At 40.2% G+C, this 17,951-nt stretch overlaps 1 protein-coding gene across 1 annotated transcript in view; it reads left to right on the forward strand.

Moving 5' to 3' along the window:
• The window catches only part of LOC134342322 (cytochrome b5 reductase 4), a 150,192-nt gene that overhangs the window by 61,572 nt on the left and 70,669 nt on the right, over positions 1 to 17,951 (forward strand). The window contains 4 exon segments of the mRNA XM_063040309.1: positions 867 to 902; positions 1,353 to 1,475; positions 4,689 to 4,829; positions 12,947 to 13,096. Coding sequence (XP_062896379.1) covers positions 867 to 902; positions 1,353 to 1,475; positions 4,689 to 4,829; positions 12,947 to 13,096 — 450 coding nt within the window.

Here is a 17,951-nt window from a genome sequence, read left to right on the forward strand (position 1 = left end):
GTGAAAATCAAAGAATCAGGGTCAGCCTTGTACAAAGGTTCCTTTTTACTATATACAGTATGTTTTACCTTTAAAACTGTCAGATGTACACGTACAGGTCACTATAAACTCAGCCCCGAGACTGAGAGTTCCACAGTATGCTGTAAATCTAAAATAGGTAGGTCTGTAAATACAGGGCTTGTACCAGATAAAACACAAAATAATCTGCAGATGCTGGGGTCAAAGCAACACTCACAACACACTGGAGGAACTCAGCAGGTCGGGCATGGAAAAGATCGGTCGACATTTCGGGCCGGAACCCTTCGTCAGACTGATGAAGGGTTCCGGCCTGAAACGTCGACCGATCTTTCCACGGGTGCTGCCTGACCTGCTGAGTTCCTCCAGCGTGTTGTGAGTGTTGCTTGTACCAGATAAGTTGCCATAATGACTGCCTGACTGGTGTTAATAACCCAAATGGTATTTTAATTGACAATTTTGTATGTTACTTAAGTTACACACTTCGTGATGTTTAATGTTGTCTGAAATGGGCTAATATGAAACTCAGTTGTGTTATTGCATTCTGGCACATTCTCATTTGCCTTTCATAAATCAAAAATGTAACTTTGCCATTGCAATGATAACCTAAGAACAAATAACCCAGCAGAGTTGGAATAACTCATCACTGGCCAGTCTGTTCTTGTTCCACACCGTGCCACTGGACAATTCTGCAAACCATAGTTTAAATTCACCTCTTATTAGTGTGAATGACAGATTTTCTCTCTGAAAGTCTGTCAGGCTTATAGATTTTCTTTGACATTCATTGTGTGTACATGTTTTTTTTTGACTTTGTTTTGGACTAACAATGTTCCCACTTTTTTAAAATGTAGAACTGAGCCATGAAGTAGTACAAGAGGTAGCACCTGGTAAGCAGAGTTTTAATAATACTGTATGTTTCAAGAAAATACTAGCTATATGAATATCATTCAGAGCTTCAGAAATTTTTTCTTGCTTTCTCACTTTGTGAAATTTTGTGCATTTTGTACCTAACAGAGAAATATGCTTGTTTACATTAATTTAGTTTGTTTTCAGTTAATAATCCAGAAAATATGTACCAATACTATATGGGGTAGAAAGGTTTTCTATTACGTATCTGAATTTGAAGATACTTTTACAAATTTATGACCGAGGCTTTGGCTTTTTCTGATCCATAGCACAAATCAGGCAATTGGCTGTAAATTCTCCAAGTCATTTTTTATCATTATTTTGGCCACACTTTAAAATTACATGAGGAATTTACCAAGAGTTTGCATTCTGTTCTGAGTTCTGTTGTATCACTTCTTATGCAGCATGTTAATTCTAATTTATTCATTTAGTACGCTGTAGCAACAAAGTGGGGAAAATTGAACTGCACTTGAAAAAAGTTAATAATACAGTATGGAATGATCTTGGACAGCCTCGAGAACACCATAACACATATGAAAAGAATGCTAACAGGGGTATGTATACATGATGTTATTTATATGATTCTTAAGTTGATCCATTTATATTATTTATGATGTATGTAAAAAGAATAAGATTTAGTTTGAGAACCTTGTAGCTAGTGTGAATGTGTGTTGGGCTGAAACCTAGATTAGTACACATTTATAAACCAATATACTCTGGAGCAGTAGTGCTTTATAAGATCTCCAGATTACCTTAGTTGTGCTAGTTGGTGTAAACCCAGTGTAAAGATCTTTGCTGCTTTCCTAGGGATTGATTTTGAACAAAGTCTTCAATCCTTTTGGGTGATCAGTAGAAGTTAAGTTCAATTAGTTTGTTTTCCAAACAGGATTTTCCAGCTTTTCATTCCCCTTTTGGGGATCCTTAAGTTGTCTATACCAGGGAAAAGATCCAGAGAAGTGTCACTTTTGACTGTTTTCTAAGGTAACCTTGCAACAAGTAAACAAAATTTAGTCGCTATGTTGTGTGTTTGCACTAAGGACGAATCCCAGGTCATATCTGTAATATAAGAAATTTAATTTTTGTGGCACACCTTACTCAGACCTCGCGATCCTTTGTTGTATTTATACCTCCAACTGAACATTTGTACGAAATGGAGTTTCATAATCTTCAGATGCCCCATAACTTTACTCTCCCATTCCAGTTACAGAATGTCATGAAATGGGAAATGTGAGGAAAACTTTTGAGATTTACTATTTGAGAACAAATTGATCTGTCAAAAGTAATGAAAACTACTGAAATATAACCATTATTGTACAGGATGGAATTTTTTTTTAAACACAGGCCACACATGTTTTTACAGGGTGATTTCAAGAGATGCTCTTCAAACTGTCTGAGATAGTAATTCACTAGCTTTAAATCTTTTTGTTATCATCATTGTTAAATCAATATACACATATTGTGCATGTACTTAGCAAAGGCTTTAAATACAGCACCGCAGAGTGTGATTGCTCACAATGCTTTCATGAATCAGCCTGATTCAAGCCAATGACTTTGTACTCAGCTTCAGCCATAGTTTGACGTAAGTTTGTCCATCAGGGCGGCAATAGATAGGGTCAAGTTCCAATGTCTGAGGTGAGCATGAAAGATAAATGACTGCAAGGAAGGAATGCATTGGCATATGTCAGGCTGAAGAGCGTCAACATCAGAATGAGCAAGGCTCTTTGCTAAATGCCTTCTTACATCAGAATTATAACCTGTAATTTAGTTGTAACTCATCATGCAAACTTTTGGAATAGAATCATTCCTACCTTGATATAAGTGATCCTTACACAGCAAGGATATGGTTGGATAGTATTTTATGGCAAAATCTTCAAAGAAAATTAAGATATATCAAGAAAAAGTGTGTCATCCTGTGGTTTATGTGCCAGAAATTTGTGTAACAAATTAGGAAAAATTATGTCATGAATACAAGAGATTCTGCGGATGTTGGAAATCCAGGGCAGCACACACAAAATGCTGGAGGAACTCAGCAGGTCAGGAACTCAGAACCTATGGAAGTGAATATACAGTTGACTCCTTGGGCTGAGACCCTTCGGGACTGGAAAGGAAGGGGGCTGATGCCAAAATAAAAAGGTGGTGGAGGGGAAGGAGGACTAGCTAGAAGCTGGTAGGTGAAGCCAGGTAGGTGGGAAAGGTAAGTAGTTGGAGAAAAAGAAATCTGATAGCAGAGGAGAGTGGACTATGGGAGAAAGGGAAGAAGGAGGGGCACTAGGGGAGGTGATGGGCAGGTGAGGAGAAGATTTAGGAGGCTAGTGGGGAATATAAAAAGAGGGGAAGGGTGGGGGGGGGGAATTCCAGAGGGAGAAATCAATGTTCCTGCCATCATGTTGGAAGCTAGCTAGATGGAACATGAAATGTTGCTCGTCCACCCTGAGGATGCCTCACCGTGGCAAAAGAGGTGGCTGCAAACTGACATGTCGGAATGGAAATGGTGAACTAAAATGTCTGACCACCAGGAAGTTGCGCTTTTGGTGGATGGAACGGAGCTGCTCGACAAAATGGTCCTTCAATTTACATCAGGTCTCATTGGGATTGGGGGGGGGGTGGATACAACAAGTGACCCCAACAGATTCACAGGCGAAGTAAAGCCTCACCTGGAGGACTGTTTGGGCCCTGAATGAAGGTAAAAGAGGAGGTGAATGGGCAGGTGTAGGACTTCTGTCGCTTGCAGGGATGTGTGCCAGCTGGGAGATTAGTGGGGAGGGACAAGTAGACTAAGGAATCTCAGAGGCAGAAAGCAGGGGAGGTGAAGATGTGTTTAGTGGTAGGATCTTGTTGAAGATGGCCAAGGTGGTGGAGAATGATGTGTTGGACGTGAAAACTCATGGAGTGGTAGGTGAGGACAAGAGGAACCCTATCCCTGTTAAGGCAACAGTAAGATGGGATGTGTGAAAGTCTAGAAAATGAAAGAGATGTGGTGAAGGCAGCATCAATGATGGAGGAAGGGAAACCCTGTTCTTTGAAGAAGGAGGATATCTCTGATGTCCTGGAAAGAAAAGCTTCATTCTGGGAACAGATGCTGCAGAGACAAAAGAACTAAGAAAGGGAATAGCATTTTTTTTAAACAGGAGACAGGGTGGAAAGAAGTATAGTCATGATAGCCATGTGAATTTGTTTATAAAAGATGTTGGTAGGCAGTTTGTCTCCAAAGATGGAAACAGAGAGATTGAGGGAGGGGTCAGAAATGGATCAAGTGGATTGAAGGGCAGAGTAGAAGTTGGAGGCAAATTTAATGAAATTGACAAGCTTAGAATGGGTGCATGAAGCATGATGCGGTCGTCAATGTAGTGGGGGAAGAGTTGAGTATAACTGGGGAGGGCTTGAAACATGGACTATTCTATGTGGCTCACAAAATAGCTGGGGCTCCTGTGGGTGCCCAAGGCTAGCCTTTGAGTTTGCAGAAAGTGGAAAAAACAGAATGAGAAATTATTGAGGAGTGAGGACCAATTCTGCCAGATAGAGGATGGTGGTGGAGGAGGGGAACTTGTTATGTTTTAATGCTGAGAAAGAAGTGGAGAGCTTTGGGCCTTCCTGATGGGGGATAGACATGTACTGGGACTGGATATCTGGTGAAAATGAAGTGATCAGTATCAAGGAATTGGAAGTTATTGAAAGGTATGTCATATTGGAGAGAAAAATAATGGGAATTGCTTTTGTTAATATCTTGACAAAATTACAAGTTCCATCTTGCTCTACTCCCAAAACAGATCTTTTCTACCGGAAATGCAATCTGATCTCCAAGGTGGATGTCTCGCACAATACCAGACTGTTCTGCTTTCAGCTACCCCCCGGATGTCATCTGACTGTACCTGTTGGACAACATGTGTATCTTAAGAGCCGCATTCAAGGTATGTCAATGCCTTCCCTTGTACAATTCACCAGAGCACTCAATTTAAAAGCAAAATACAAATAATCATATGGATGACTAGTTGAAAATTGACTAGTTCTTTCACATTGCATCTAAAGGAAAAAAGATTAAACGTGAAAGCTTTAGGTATGGAATAGTTTCTCAGTCGTTGAGTGCCCTGTTGTTGCAAATCTGCTTTTATGAAACGGTGATTCATTGTTTGTGGATTCCTGTTATTTGCACTGAATAAAGCCTTGTCAGGATGAAAATGTGGTATCTACATTTTGTTGTAATTATAGGCAGTGAGTTGTAAATTACACCCTGATTGATTAAGATAGCATCAATAGATGATGTAGAGCTCTGAGACTCGTTCTGTTACCTTCAACGTTAGAGGGTTCTCATCCACAAAGAACGCTGCCTCGAAGAAGTTGCAATTAATTCACTGTGTCATATCTAAGCATAACCACTGTATTTTAGCAGTGATGTTTTTATGCATGGATTTTTAGTACATGTTATAATTATGTTTATTATTAATCATAAGATTATTTTCCGGTAAGATGGTGACGCACTGGGAATCCAGTGTCCACTCAGGGTCCAATCAAAGGTGTATTTGTTTGTCCTGTATATTTTTTTTTACAATCACAAGTCACTGCTAGATGCTAAAAATGTCAGGTACTGCAGGACCATCCCATCAGTGAGTGTCTCAATGGCGAAACAGCGGGACCTGTTGAAAATCATTGTTGGGTTGTGGAGTGGACTTGTGTGTCATTGTGCTATGATGGTGCGTGGTGCGCGTGAATGTCTGGACATTTTTATTGGGATCACAAGACCCTGGTGGACATTGGTAGAATGCTGGCTCCAGTTCAGTGGCAAGACTGACAGCGGGGTAACTGCGTTGCCTCAGTAGTGGCTAGAACTAGGTGGAAGTTGTGGGCTCACCTGTTGCAGGAGAGGAGATATTGAAGTGGTATGGGAGAGCCTCTTGTGCAATGTGCTGTTGGTAACGTGTATTGTACCATTGCCCCAGAGGAATGCTTTCATTTGTGTATTTATGTATGGTTTAATGATAATTGAATGAACTTAGTTTCCCCTTAGCAGTTACTCATTCTAGATGGGTTAGGTATGATAAAGTAACCCTGTGCTGCTTCTGCTTGAGTGTAGGATCGATAGGCATCCGTTAGTCTCATGAGACCATGGATTTGCACCTTGGAAGGTTTCCAGGGCACGGGCCTGGGCAAGGTTGTATGGAAGACCAGCAGTTGCCCATGCTGCAAGTCTCCCCTCTCCACGCCACCGATGTTGTCCAAGGGAAGGGCATTAGAACCCATACAGCTTGGCACCAGTGTTGTCGCAGAGCAATGTGTCTTGCTCAAGGACACACGTGCTATCTCCGCCAAGGCTCGAACTAGCGACCTTCAAATCACTAGATGAACGCCTTAACCACTTGGTCACACACCAACACGTGAGCACAGCTGACCTAATCCATATTGTTATCTGGTCTTTAGATTAGCTTTTAGAATCAACACTTCAGCTGGACTTTCCTTATCCCAGCTATCTTGAAATACCACTGGAAGAACACTTCCAGAACTTTCCATAAGATCGTAAGATATAGGAGCAGAATTAGGCCATTGAGCACATCGAGTCTGCTCCACCATTCCGTCATGCTTATTTATTATCCCCCTCAACCCCATTCTCCTGGTTTCTCCCTGTAACCTTCTTACTAATCCTTACTGATGCCAACGGTCCAATCAGCAGCAGGAACAGGCCTCAATGACGAGCTTTCTCACAGGTCGGTGACTCTTGTTTAAAAGTACAGAAGGTACAAGCCATTGTTGGGAGTAGGCCAGTGGTGAGTAGGAGTGTCAATCTTTAGCTCAAAGGAGGCTTCAGCTCAAAAGGGGTGTTGGCACCAGGTAAGCTTCTGTTAAGATTCCCTTTTTTTTTAATCTGTTACGGTACCTAGTGTAGTAAATGGCTGTTGTGTGTTCTTCATGCTGGATGTTAAGAGTCCTGGGAGACCCAGAATCTCCCAGGGAACTACATCTGCATCAAGTGCATCCATCTGTAGTTCCTTGAAAACCGTGTTAGGGATCTGGAGCAGGAGCTGGATGACTTCGGGCTTGTATGGGAGAGTGAGGAGATAATTGATTAGAATTACAGGGAAGTAGTCACCCCAGTTGTGGGAGGTAAGTAGCTGGGTAGCTGTCAGGAGAAATGGAAATATGAAAAGGCAGTTAGCACAAAGCATCCCTGTGGCCAATCTCCTCAAAAATAAATATACCGCTTTGGATACTATTGTGGCAGATGACCTTCCACAGGAATGCCATGGAGACCAGGTTACTGGCACTGAGCATAGGTCCATGGTGCACAAGAGGGGAGCAGCAGTGATAGGGGACTCAGTAGTCAGGGGAACAGACAGGAGATTCTGTGGACATGAACGGGACACCGAAATGGGATGTTGCCTCCCAGATGCCAGGGTCAAGAACGTCTCGAATTGTGTCCACAACATTTTGAAGAGTGAAGGACAGCAGCCAGATGTCTTGGTATATATTGGTACTAAAGACATAAGAAGGAAAAGCAAAGAGGTCCTGAAAAGAGAATTTAGAGAGCTAGGTAGAAAGCTGAGAAGCAGGGCCTCCTGGGTGGTAAATTTTTGGATTGCTCATTGTGCAGCGCGCTGGTGAGGGTAGCAACAGGATGGTTTGGCAAATTAATGCAGGGCTGAAAATCTGGTGCAAAGGGCAGGGCTTCAGGTTCTTGGATCATTGGGATCTCTTCTGTGGGAGGTATGACCTGTTCAAAAGTGACGGGTTGCTCCTGAACCTACGCAGAACCAATGTTCTTGTAGGCAGGTTTTTTAGAGTTGTTGGGGAGGGTTTAATCTAATTTTGGGAACTGGAGTGAAGGCACTCTGGATAGGACAGATGGTAAATAAGCAAAGATAGTGTGCAGTCAGGCTGTCAAGGAAGGGCAGGCAGATGATAGGACATAATTGTAGCCAGCAGGGTGAGTATGAGTACATTAGGGATGCAGAATCAAAAAGGGTAGCAAATACAGTACTCAAAGTGTTATATCTCAATGCACAGAGTATAAGAAATAAGGAGGATGATCTTGTTGCTCTAATACAGATTGTCAAGTATGATTTTGTGGCTATCACTGAATTGTGGCATGAAGGATGGTAGTAGTTGGGAGCTGGATGTCTAAGGTTATACATTGTATGAGAGAGATAGGAAGGTAGGCAGAGTTGGTAGAGTAGCTCTGCTGGTAAAGAATGGCATCAAATCAGTAGAAAGATGTCACATAGGATCAGAAGATGGTGAATCCTTGTGGTTTGATTTAAGAAACTATGGGTAAAAGGACCCTGATGGCAGTTATAGACAGGCCTCCCAATAGTAGCTGGGATGTGGACTGCAGATTACAACAGTAAATAGAAAAGGCATGTCAAAAGGGCAATGTTATGATAGTTGTAGGGGATTTCAACATAGTTGTAGGTTGATTGGGAAAGTCCGGTTGGAAATGGATCCCAAGAGAATAAGTTTGTTGAATGCCTATGAGATGGCTTTTTAGAGCAGTTTGTCATTGAGTCTACTAGGGGATCAGTTATACTGGATTGGGTGTAAGGTAATGAACCGGAAGCAATCGGGGAGCTTAAGGTAAAAGAACCGTAAGGAGGCAGTGATCACAGTATGATTGAGTTCAACTTGAATTTTGTAGGGAAAAAGTAAAGTCTGACATAGCAGTATTTCAGTGGTGTAAAGGAAATTACAGTGATATGAGAGAGGAGTTGACCAAAGTAAATTGGAAGGGGGTGCTGGCAGGAATGATAGCAGAGCAGCAATGGTGTGAATTTTTAGGAAAAATTAGGAAAGTGCAAGACCGATGTATTGAAAAAACAAAGAAATACTGAAATGGGAAAATAGTACAACCATGACTGACAAGGGAAGTCAATGCTAACGTAAAAGCAAAAGAGAGGGCATACAACAATGCAAAAGTTAGTGGGGAGACAGAGGATTGGGAAGATCTTAAAACCCTACAGAGAGCAACTAAAATGATCATTAGGAGGGAAAAGATGAAATATGAAAGCAAGCTAGCAAACAATATCAAAGTAGATTGTAAAAGCTTTATCAGGTATGGAAAAACAAAAAAAGACAGATGAGCGTGGATATAGAACCGCTAGAAAATGAGGCTGGAGAAATAATAATCGCGACCAAGGAGATAGCAGATGAACTAAAAGAGTATTTTGCATCAGTCTTCACGGTGGAAAACACTAGCAGTGTGCCAGATGTTGAAGGGAATGAGCCAAGAGAAGTGTGTGCATTTACTATTACAAGGGAGAAGTGCTCCAAAAGCTGAAAGACTTATGGGTACATAAGTCAACTGGGCTTGATGAACTGAACCTTGGGGTTCTGAAAGAGGTGGCGGTAGAGATTGTGGAGGCATTTGTAATGATCTTTAAAAAATCTTTGGCCTCTGACATGGTGCCAAAGGACTGGAAATTGCAAATGTCACTCCACTCTTTAAGAAAGGAATAAGGTAGCAGAAAGGAAGTTACAGACCAGTTAGCCTGATCTCAGTGGTTGGAAACACCTAGATGGAGTAGGTGTGGAAAGGATGTTTCCCATGGTGGGAGTGTCTAGGACGAGAGGGCATAGCCTTAAGATAGAGGGGCGCCCTTTCAAAACATAGATGTGGAGAAATTTCTTTGGCCAAATGGTAGTGAATTTGTGGTATTTGTTGCCACGTGCAGCTGTGGAGGCCAGGTCATTGGGCATATTTAAGGCAGAGATTGATAGGTCCTTGATAGGACATGGCATCAAAGGTTACGGGAAGAAGGCCAGGAACTGAGGTTGAGGAGGAGATTGGGAAATAAAAGGATCAGCCATGATTGAATGGTGGAGCAGACTCAATGGGCCAGATGGCCTAATTCTGCTTCTTTGTCTATGGTCTAGAATACAAGAGCAGGGAAGTAATGCTGAGGCTTTATAAGGCACTGGTAAGGCCTTGTGTATTGTGAACAGTTTTTGGCTCTTCATCTAAGAAAGGATGTGCTGGTAGTGGAGAGGGTTCAGAGGAGGTTCACAAGGACGATTCCGGGAATGGAAGGGTTATCATTGGAACGTTTGATGGCTCTGGATCCGTACTCACCGGAATTTAGAAGGATGGAAGGGGATTGAAACCTTTTGAATGTTGAAAGGCCTAGACAGAGTAAATTTCGAAAGGATTTTTCCCATGGTGGAGGAGTTTAGAACAAGAGGGCACAGTTTCAGGATAAAGGTCTATTTTAAACAGAGATGTACAGAAATTTATTTAGCCAGAAGGTGGTGAATTTATGGAATTTATTACCACAGGCAGCTTTGGAGGCCAGGTCGTTGGGTGTATTTAAGGCAGAGCTTGATTGGTTCATGATTGGACACGGCATAAAAGGTTATGGGAAGAAGGCTGGTGAGTAGGCCTGAGGTGGGGAAAAATGGATCAGCCATGATTGAATGGCAGAGCAAACTTGATGGGCCAAATGGCCTAATTCTGTTACTATGTCTTATGGTCTAATCAAGAACTTAATAACTTTCACTTTAAATATACCCAATAACTTGGCCTCCACAGCTGTGTCTGGCAATGAATTTCACATATTCACAACCCTCTGCCGATAGAAGTATCTAGAGGCCTATGGAAGCATCTAGGGTTGCTTGCTCACCATGGCTTAGTGATAGAGTGCATGTGGCTTTTTTCCAATAGTCACAAAATAGAAACAAGTCTTTTATTCTAAATGGTTCTTTTTTTCTTTTTCAATATTTTTATTGATATTATATAACTTGCATGAATACAAATATATAATTCATAAGGATACAAGTAAATAATATGAATTACATTACATTTAAATCACAGTAATATGATCACAGTATCCTATATTCCAAATCAATCATGTATAAAAAAAAGATTGAATTATGAAATGAAATAAAAATAAAATAATTGTATTTTATTTAAAAAGTCTACCCCCACTACCAAAATGAGCTGGTTGGTTTAAAAGAAAGAAAAGAGAAAAATACCTTACCATATGATATTATAGTAATAATGGCTCAGATTCATACTTTAATAACAGTTCAAAGATTGTGAAAATAATTCAGAAAGGGTCCCCATAACGTTAGAAAATCATGTTTAGAATCAGAAACCGAACAACGGATCTTCTCTAGATCAAGACACAATATAACATCAGATAGCCATTGAACACGAGTGGGTCCTTCCACTTGAACAATATCTCCCATCCTGGCCAGAAGAGACATAAAGGCCAATACCCGCAAATTGGATGGCTTCAATTTTGTAGCACTATCCTCAACAATACCAAACAAGGCAGTCAAAAGATTGGGCTTAAAGCTGACATTGAAAAGTGCAGAAAAAGTTTGAAATCCATCTTTCCAGAATTTTTCAAGGCTCAGACATGTCCAAAACATATGAATTTGTGTGGCCATTCCATTAGTACATCTATCACAGTAAGGGGAAATATCTACGTAGAAACGGGAAAGCTTGTCTTTAGAGATATGAACTCTATATACCACTTTGAATTGTAATAATGATGAGTACATAATGATGAAGAATTAATCAATTTTAAAATAATCTTCCAACTCTCTTCAAATATGAAAATCTGTAAATCTTTTTCCCAATCTCCTTTAATTTTATCTAAAGAGGCCTTTTTCAGTCCCAACAGTAGACCATAAATGTAAGATATTGAACCGTTATCAAAGGGTTTCAGATTAAAAATTGTACCTATTATATTCTTATCTGGACTTGTAGGAAATGTAAGTAATTGAGATCTTAAAAAATCTCTAATCTGTAACTATCGAAAAAAGTGAGTATTGGAAAGGTTAAATTTCGTTGAAAGTTGCAGAAAAGAAGAGAGATTCCCTCCATCAAACAAATCCTGAAATCGTTTAATACCCAATCTACCCCATTCTTTAAAAGATAAGTCAATTAAAGATGGTTTAAAAAAAACAATTAGAAAATATGGGACTTGAGAGGGAGAATCTCAATAAACCAAAATATTTCCTAAACTGTAACCAAATCCTCAATGTATGTTTAACAACCATATTGTCAATTAGTTTATTTAAAGATAAAGGAAGCAAGGATCCAAGTAAAGAAATAATGGAAAATTTTATAACATACAGTTGACTTCCAAATAAACCCATGTAGGGCAATTCTCATGGTTAGTGTAATATATCCAGAACGTAATATTACGTATATTAACTTCCCAATAATATAACCTAAAATTGGGAAAGGCAAATCCTCCGTTCTGTTTGGTTTTTTGAAGGTGAGCTTTATTTATATGAGGTTTTTTATTCTTCCATATATAGGAAGAAAGAATTGAATCCAAAGAGTCAAAAAAAGATTTAGGAATAAAAACAGGCACAGCTTGAAAAAGGTATATAAATTTAGGTAAGATATTCATTTTAATAGAATTGATTCGGCCAATCAGTGATAAAGAGAGAGGCAACCAATTAGAAAGCGTTTTTTTTAACATAGTTCAATAAACTTAAAATAATTTCCTTAAATAAATCTTTATAATTCTTAGTAATTGTTGCTCCTAAATATGTAAATTGTTTTCTTAAAATTTTAAAAGGAAGGTTAATATCAGTTGGTATTAAATTGTTTAAAGGAAACAGTTCACTCTTCTGTAAATTTAATTTATGTCCTGAGAATTGACTAAAATTAGTCAGTTAATGGAACACAAATGGTAAAGGGGTTCTAACATTAGATACAAAAAGTAATAAGTCATCAGCATAGAGCGACACTTTATGAATAGTACCTGTCCTTAAAATACTAGTAATCTCTTTAGACTCTTGGAAAGCAATTGCTAAGGGTTCTAATACCAAATCAAAAAGCAGAGGGCTCAAAGGGCAACCTTGCCTAGTTCCACGTTGGAGTTTAAAGAGTTCAGAGTTCTGAAAGTTGGTAAGAACCCAAGCGGAGGGAGATAAATAAAGTAATTTAATCCAATGAATAAAATTAGGTCCAAAATTAAATTTTTCTAAGGATGTAATAAATGGTTCTGTATAACTTCTTTGTCTTCAGTTTCTCAGCCTTAAGGTCTTATTATATTATTACCAGTACATTCTGTGTTCCTTCCAGATGTAGAAGTCGTCAGGCCCTATACCTCTGTATTGCCAGCCTTGTATTCAGAACCAAAGAATGACGATCAGAGCTATGCGAATATCTACTTAATGATCAAAATTTATCCCGATGGATTGCTGACACCAATTATTGACAAGCTTCAAATTGGTAAGAAAACAAGTTTTTATCATTAGTTTTCTGATGCACTTTTTTTCTCATATAATGGCAACGCAAAACAATTTTACCAGTTTTGCTTCTCAGTGCTGCATCTCTGTGATGAAGGTGTTGACGGGCTGTTTTCATTTTCTGTAATTCACACCAACACTGAGAAAGGAATAATGAATTATATTCAGGTCAGGACATTGTGAGCCTTGGGAATGTCAACACTGTCAGGTTTCCTACCACGTATCTGTTGCCTTTTTCCTTAATGATTGAGGAGTTCACTGGTTTAGGAGGTACAACTGAAGGAGCGTTGTCAAATTTCTGCTGTAAATCTCATAAGTAATGCAGGCTCCATTTGTTTTGAGGAAGAGAATAGTGTACAATGAATTCTCTGCTTCACCCTGGGTAGTTTTGAGCTTTGTGAGTAATGCTGGGGTTGTGCCTACCCAGGTAATTGGAGAATAGTCTATCACAGTCTTGATTTATGATAGAAAGACTTTGGAGAATTAGAAGGTGGATGCATTGCCAATGGATATGCAGACTCTGATGCACGGTTACAATCTCAATAATTATATCGTTTGTTGAACTACCTTTATGATCAAAGAACACACTGGAGGTGGATGGCGAGGATTCAGCAATAACATTTCCATTCAAGGGTATGGGAGGTATCTTTCCCTTATTGGAGATAATCATTGAATAGTTAACACTCCTGAAAGGTCTTTTAGGACTGAGGTAGGGAGAAATTTCTTTGGTCAAAGGGTGTATTTTTGGAATTATGTAATGTGCTCAGGGATGGCAAGATGCTCACTTATTCATATCAGCATTGAAGAGTGGGCATCTATACTAGGCATTTAAGTGGTAGCTTTTCTTCAAGCAAGTTGAAGCTAACATTGTTATTGTAGTGCAGCTGAAGGAGATTATTGCATAGTGATTAAATTTTATCTTTTGGCACAATCCAATATGTTTTATGGCTAAAAGTTAAATCTTGCCTGGCAAATTTGTTGGAATTTTTTTGAGGAAATAACAAGCAAGTTAGACAAAGGAGAGTCAGTGGATGTTCTGGTCTTGAATTTTCTGAAGGCTTTTGACAAAGTGCTGCACATGAGGCTGCTTAACAAGGTAAGAACCCATGGTATTACAGGAAAGATGATAGCATGGACAGAAGAAGATTGTCTGACTGGTAGGAGGCAAAGAGTGGGGATAAAGGAGACCATTTCTGGTTGGCTGCTGGTGTTCTGCAGAGAGTCGGTGTGCGACCTCTTGTTTCCACATTTATATATCAATGATTTGGATGAAGGAGTTAATCAAAGATTCAAAATTTCATTTATTATCAAAGTGTATTTATGTAGTATACAACCCTGAGATTTTTCTTTCCAGATAGCCACGAAACAGAGAAAACCATTAAAGTCGTTTAAAGAAAAATAGCCCCAAATTTAAACCGCAAAAGCAACAAAAACATCAAACCCTGCCCCCTCCACACAGAAAAACAAAATCTGCAAACTGCTAGAATATCAAACCCCAAACACCCTGCACAAAAAAAGCTTACAATTCGCCCCATTTTGAGTCACAATGGCAAAAACAGCATCAACTCCACACCACCGCACCCCCACCCCCCCCCCCGAACACATAGAAAAGCAAATCGGCAAACTGCAAAAACATCAAACCCCACAACCCCCCCGGCACAAAAAAAAGCTTAGAAATTGCGCAGTGGCAGCAACAGCATCAACATTCTCCCTCCCAACCCGATGTGCAGAGGAAAAAATTGCAAATCGGACGAACTGCGAGAACATCAAATCCAAAATTCCAAACCCCCACCACACACAAGAAAACTTACAAATCACGCATAAACTTGCAGGCAAAAACACAGAATGTAATTGACAAAAAAAGTGGGGAAAAAGAGACCGGACAGTCCAAAAATCCATTAACAGCAGAACTTTGGTAACATTCTCCATGGGGGAGAGGGGAACCACTCAAACGCAGAGGCAGAGCAGTGAGGGAGTCGAGATGTCTGTGTGTGACAGCCTATTCAGCAGCATCGAGTGATGGACAGCCTTTCACCCACAGACACCTTATCCGGCAGTTCCGTCACAGCATGGCGAGAGGTAGGTCATCGGCACTGAACACTCTCTCACCTCACTTTCACCTCGATGTTTCAATCTTCCTCGATGCTTTAATCAGCGATTGATGGATGCTTTAAGTGGCGAAATGGAGATGATCATTGACTCGCTCCATCTCTAAGCTTTGCCACGAGGCCCACACTCATCCCCTGGAATGTTCTCGGAGATAGCAGAGCACTAGGTCACTCAATCGATCTCCAAACAGTAAATCACTGGCTCTAACAGTTCCAGAAGATGAATAAGAAGTGAAATAAATAGTTTTGTGCACTATCTGCAAGACATTGCCTGCGGAATCCTTACTCGCTGGTACCATCTTGACTGAAATTGATGGTTTTGTGACTAATTTTGCTGACTATGGGTGGAGAGGCAGGTAGTGCTAAGGAAGCAGGGAGTCTGCAGAACTTTAACAGATTAGGAGAATGGGCAGAGAAGTGGCAGATGGAATATAGTGTATGGAAATGTATGAATATTAACCTTGGTAGAAATGGTAAAGGTGCAGAATATTTTCTAAATGGGGAGAAAATTCAAAAATCAAAGGTGCAAAGGGGCTTGAGACTCTTCGTACAGGAGTCCCTAAAACTTGTTTGTTGAGATGTTGGTAAGGAAGGAAAATACAGTGTCAGCATTCATTTTAAGAGGACTACAATATAAAAGCAAGGATATAATGCTAAGGCTTTTTTTTAAGGCATTGGTCAGACTGCAATTAGAATATTATACCCCTTATCTAAGAAAAGATGTGCTGGCACTGTAGAGGATCAAGAGGAGGTTCACAAGGATGATTCTGGGAGTGAGAGGGTTAACATATGAAAAGTGTTTGATGGCTGTGGGCCTGTATTTGCTGGAGGTTAGAACCTATTGAATATTGAAAGGCCAAGATAGAATAGATGTGGAGAAAGTGTTCCCTGTAATGGGGCGTCTAGGGTCAGCGGGAACAGCTTCAAAATGGTGGGACATTCATTTGGAACAGAGATGAGTAATTTCTTTAGCCAGAGGATGGTGAATCTGTGGAATTCATTGTACAAATGGCTGTGGAGGCCAAGTCATTGGATATAAAGTGGAGGTCGCTAAGTTTTTGATTAGTCAGAGCATCAAAGGTTATGGGGAGAAGACAGGAGATTAGGTTGAGAGGGATTTAAAAAAATCAGTGATGATGGAATGACAGAGCAAACTCGATGGCCCAAATGGCCTAATTCTGCTCCTACGTTTTATGGTCTTAATTGGTCACGTGTAATTGGGTGGTGATTTTCCGGAAGGGCCTGTTTCTGTGCTGTATCCGCCACTGCCTGTAAGGCATTTGTATGTTTTCCCTATGATCGCATAGGATCCCTCTGGGTGCTCTGGTTTCCTACTGCAGTCCAAAGATGTACCGGTTGGTAGGTTAATTGGTCCTTGTAAATTGTCCTGTGATTAAGCTCAGATTTATTCGGTGGATTGCTGGGTGGCAGTCCTTGAAGGGTCAGAAGGGCCTATTTTGCGCTGTATCTCAGTAAATGAATAATAAGTAAATCTCTAAGAAATAAAATAATTGGGCTATTGCATTGACTTTTACTTGCATCCTTCAAATACACCTTGTGTATTTGTGGAATATACTTTGTGAATCTGTGGAATTTGTTGCCACGAGCAGCTGTGGAGGCCAAGTCACTGGGTGTATTTAAGACAGAGATAGATAGGCTCTTGATTAGCCAGGGTGTCAAAGGGTATGGGGTGAAGGCAGGGGAGTGGGGATGACTGGAAGAATTGGATCAACCCATGATTGAATGGAGAAGTCGACTTGATGGGCCGAATGGCCTACTCTTCCTCATATATCTTATGATCTTCTAATACATGAGGAGTAAAAATCTTTACATTACGTCTCTGTTCAAATATGCAATTATAGTAATTTATAATGTATTATGTACAACAGGATAGTCAATGTAACATAGAAATACAGTAGCGTCAGCATGAATTAAGCAGTCTTATGGCCTGGTGGAAGAAGCTGTCCATGGTCATGACTTTTATGCTATGGTACTGTTTCCCAGATGGTAGCAGCAGGAATAGTTTGTGATTGGGGTGACTCAGGTCTCCAATGATCCTTCAGGCCCTTTTTACTCGCCTGTCTTTGTAAATGTCCTGAATAGTGGGAAGCTCACATCTACAGATGCGCTGGGCTGTCCGCACCAGATGTGTTCAGCAAATAGCATGAGTAGGTATGAATGAGCAATATTCAAAGTTCAAAACAAATTTATTATCAAAGTACACGTATGATACCATATACTACAGGGAGATACATTCCCTTGCAGGCATTTACGTGAAAACTTGACTTTAGTCCTTACATTCTTCATATACATGAGGAGTAAAAATCTTTGTTTCGTCGTCATCTCAATGTGCAATGTATTGTAATTCATAATAAATAGTATGTACAACAGGCCCTTCTATAACATAGAAATATAGTCGTATCAGTATGAATTAATCAGTATGATGGCCTGATGGAAGTAGCTGTCTTGGAGCCTGTTGGTCCTGGCTTTTATGCTGTGGTACCATTTTCCGGATGGTAGCAGCTGAAACAGTTTGTGGTTAGGGATGATTTGGATCCACAATGATTCTTTGGCCCTTTTTACACACCTGTCTTTGTAAATGTCCTGAATAGTGGGAAGTTCACATTTACAGATGCGCTGGGCTGTCCACACCACTCTCTGCAGAGTCCTGCGATTGAGGGAAGTACATTTCCTATACTGGACAGTGATGCAGCCAGTCAGGATGCTCTC

This window comes from Mobula hypostoma, chromosome 2 (genome assembly GCF_963921235.1).
Source record: "Mobula hypostoma chromosome 2, sMobHyp1.1, whole genome shotgun sequence".
Lineage (NCBI taxonomy): Eukaryota > Metazoa > Chordata > Chondrichthyes > Myliobatiformes > Myliobatidae > Mobula > Mobula hypostoma.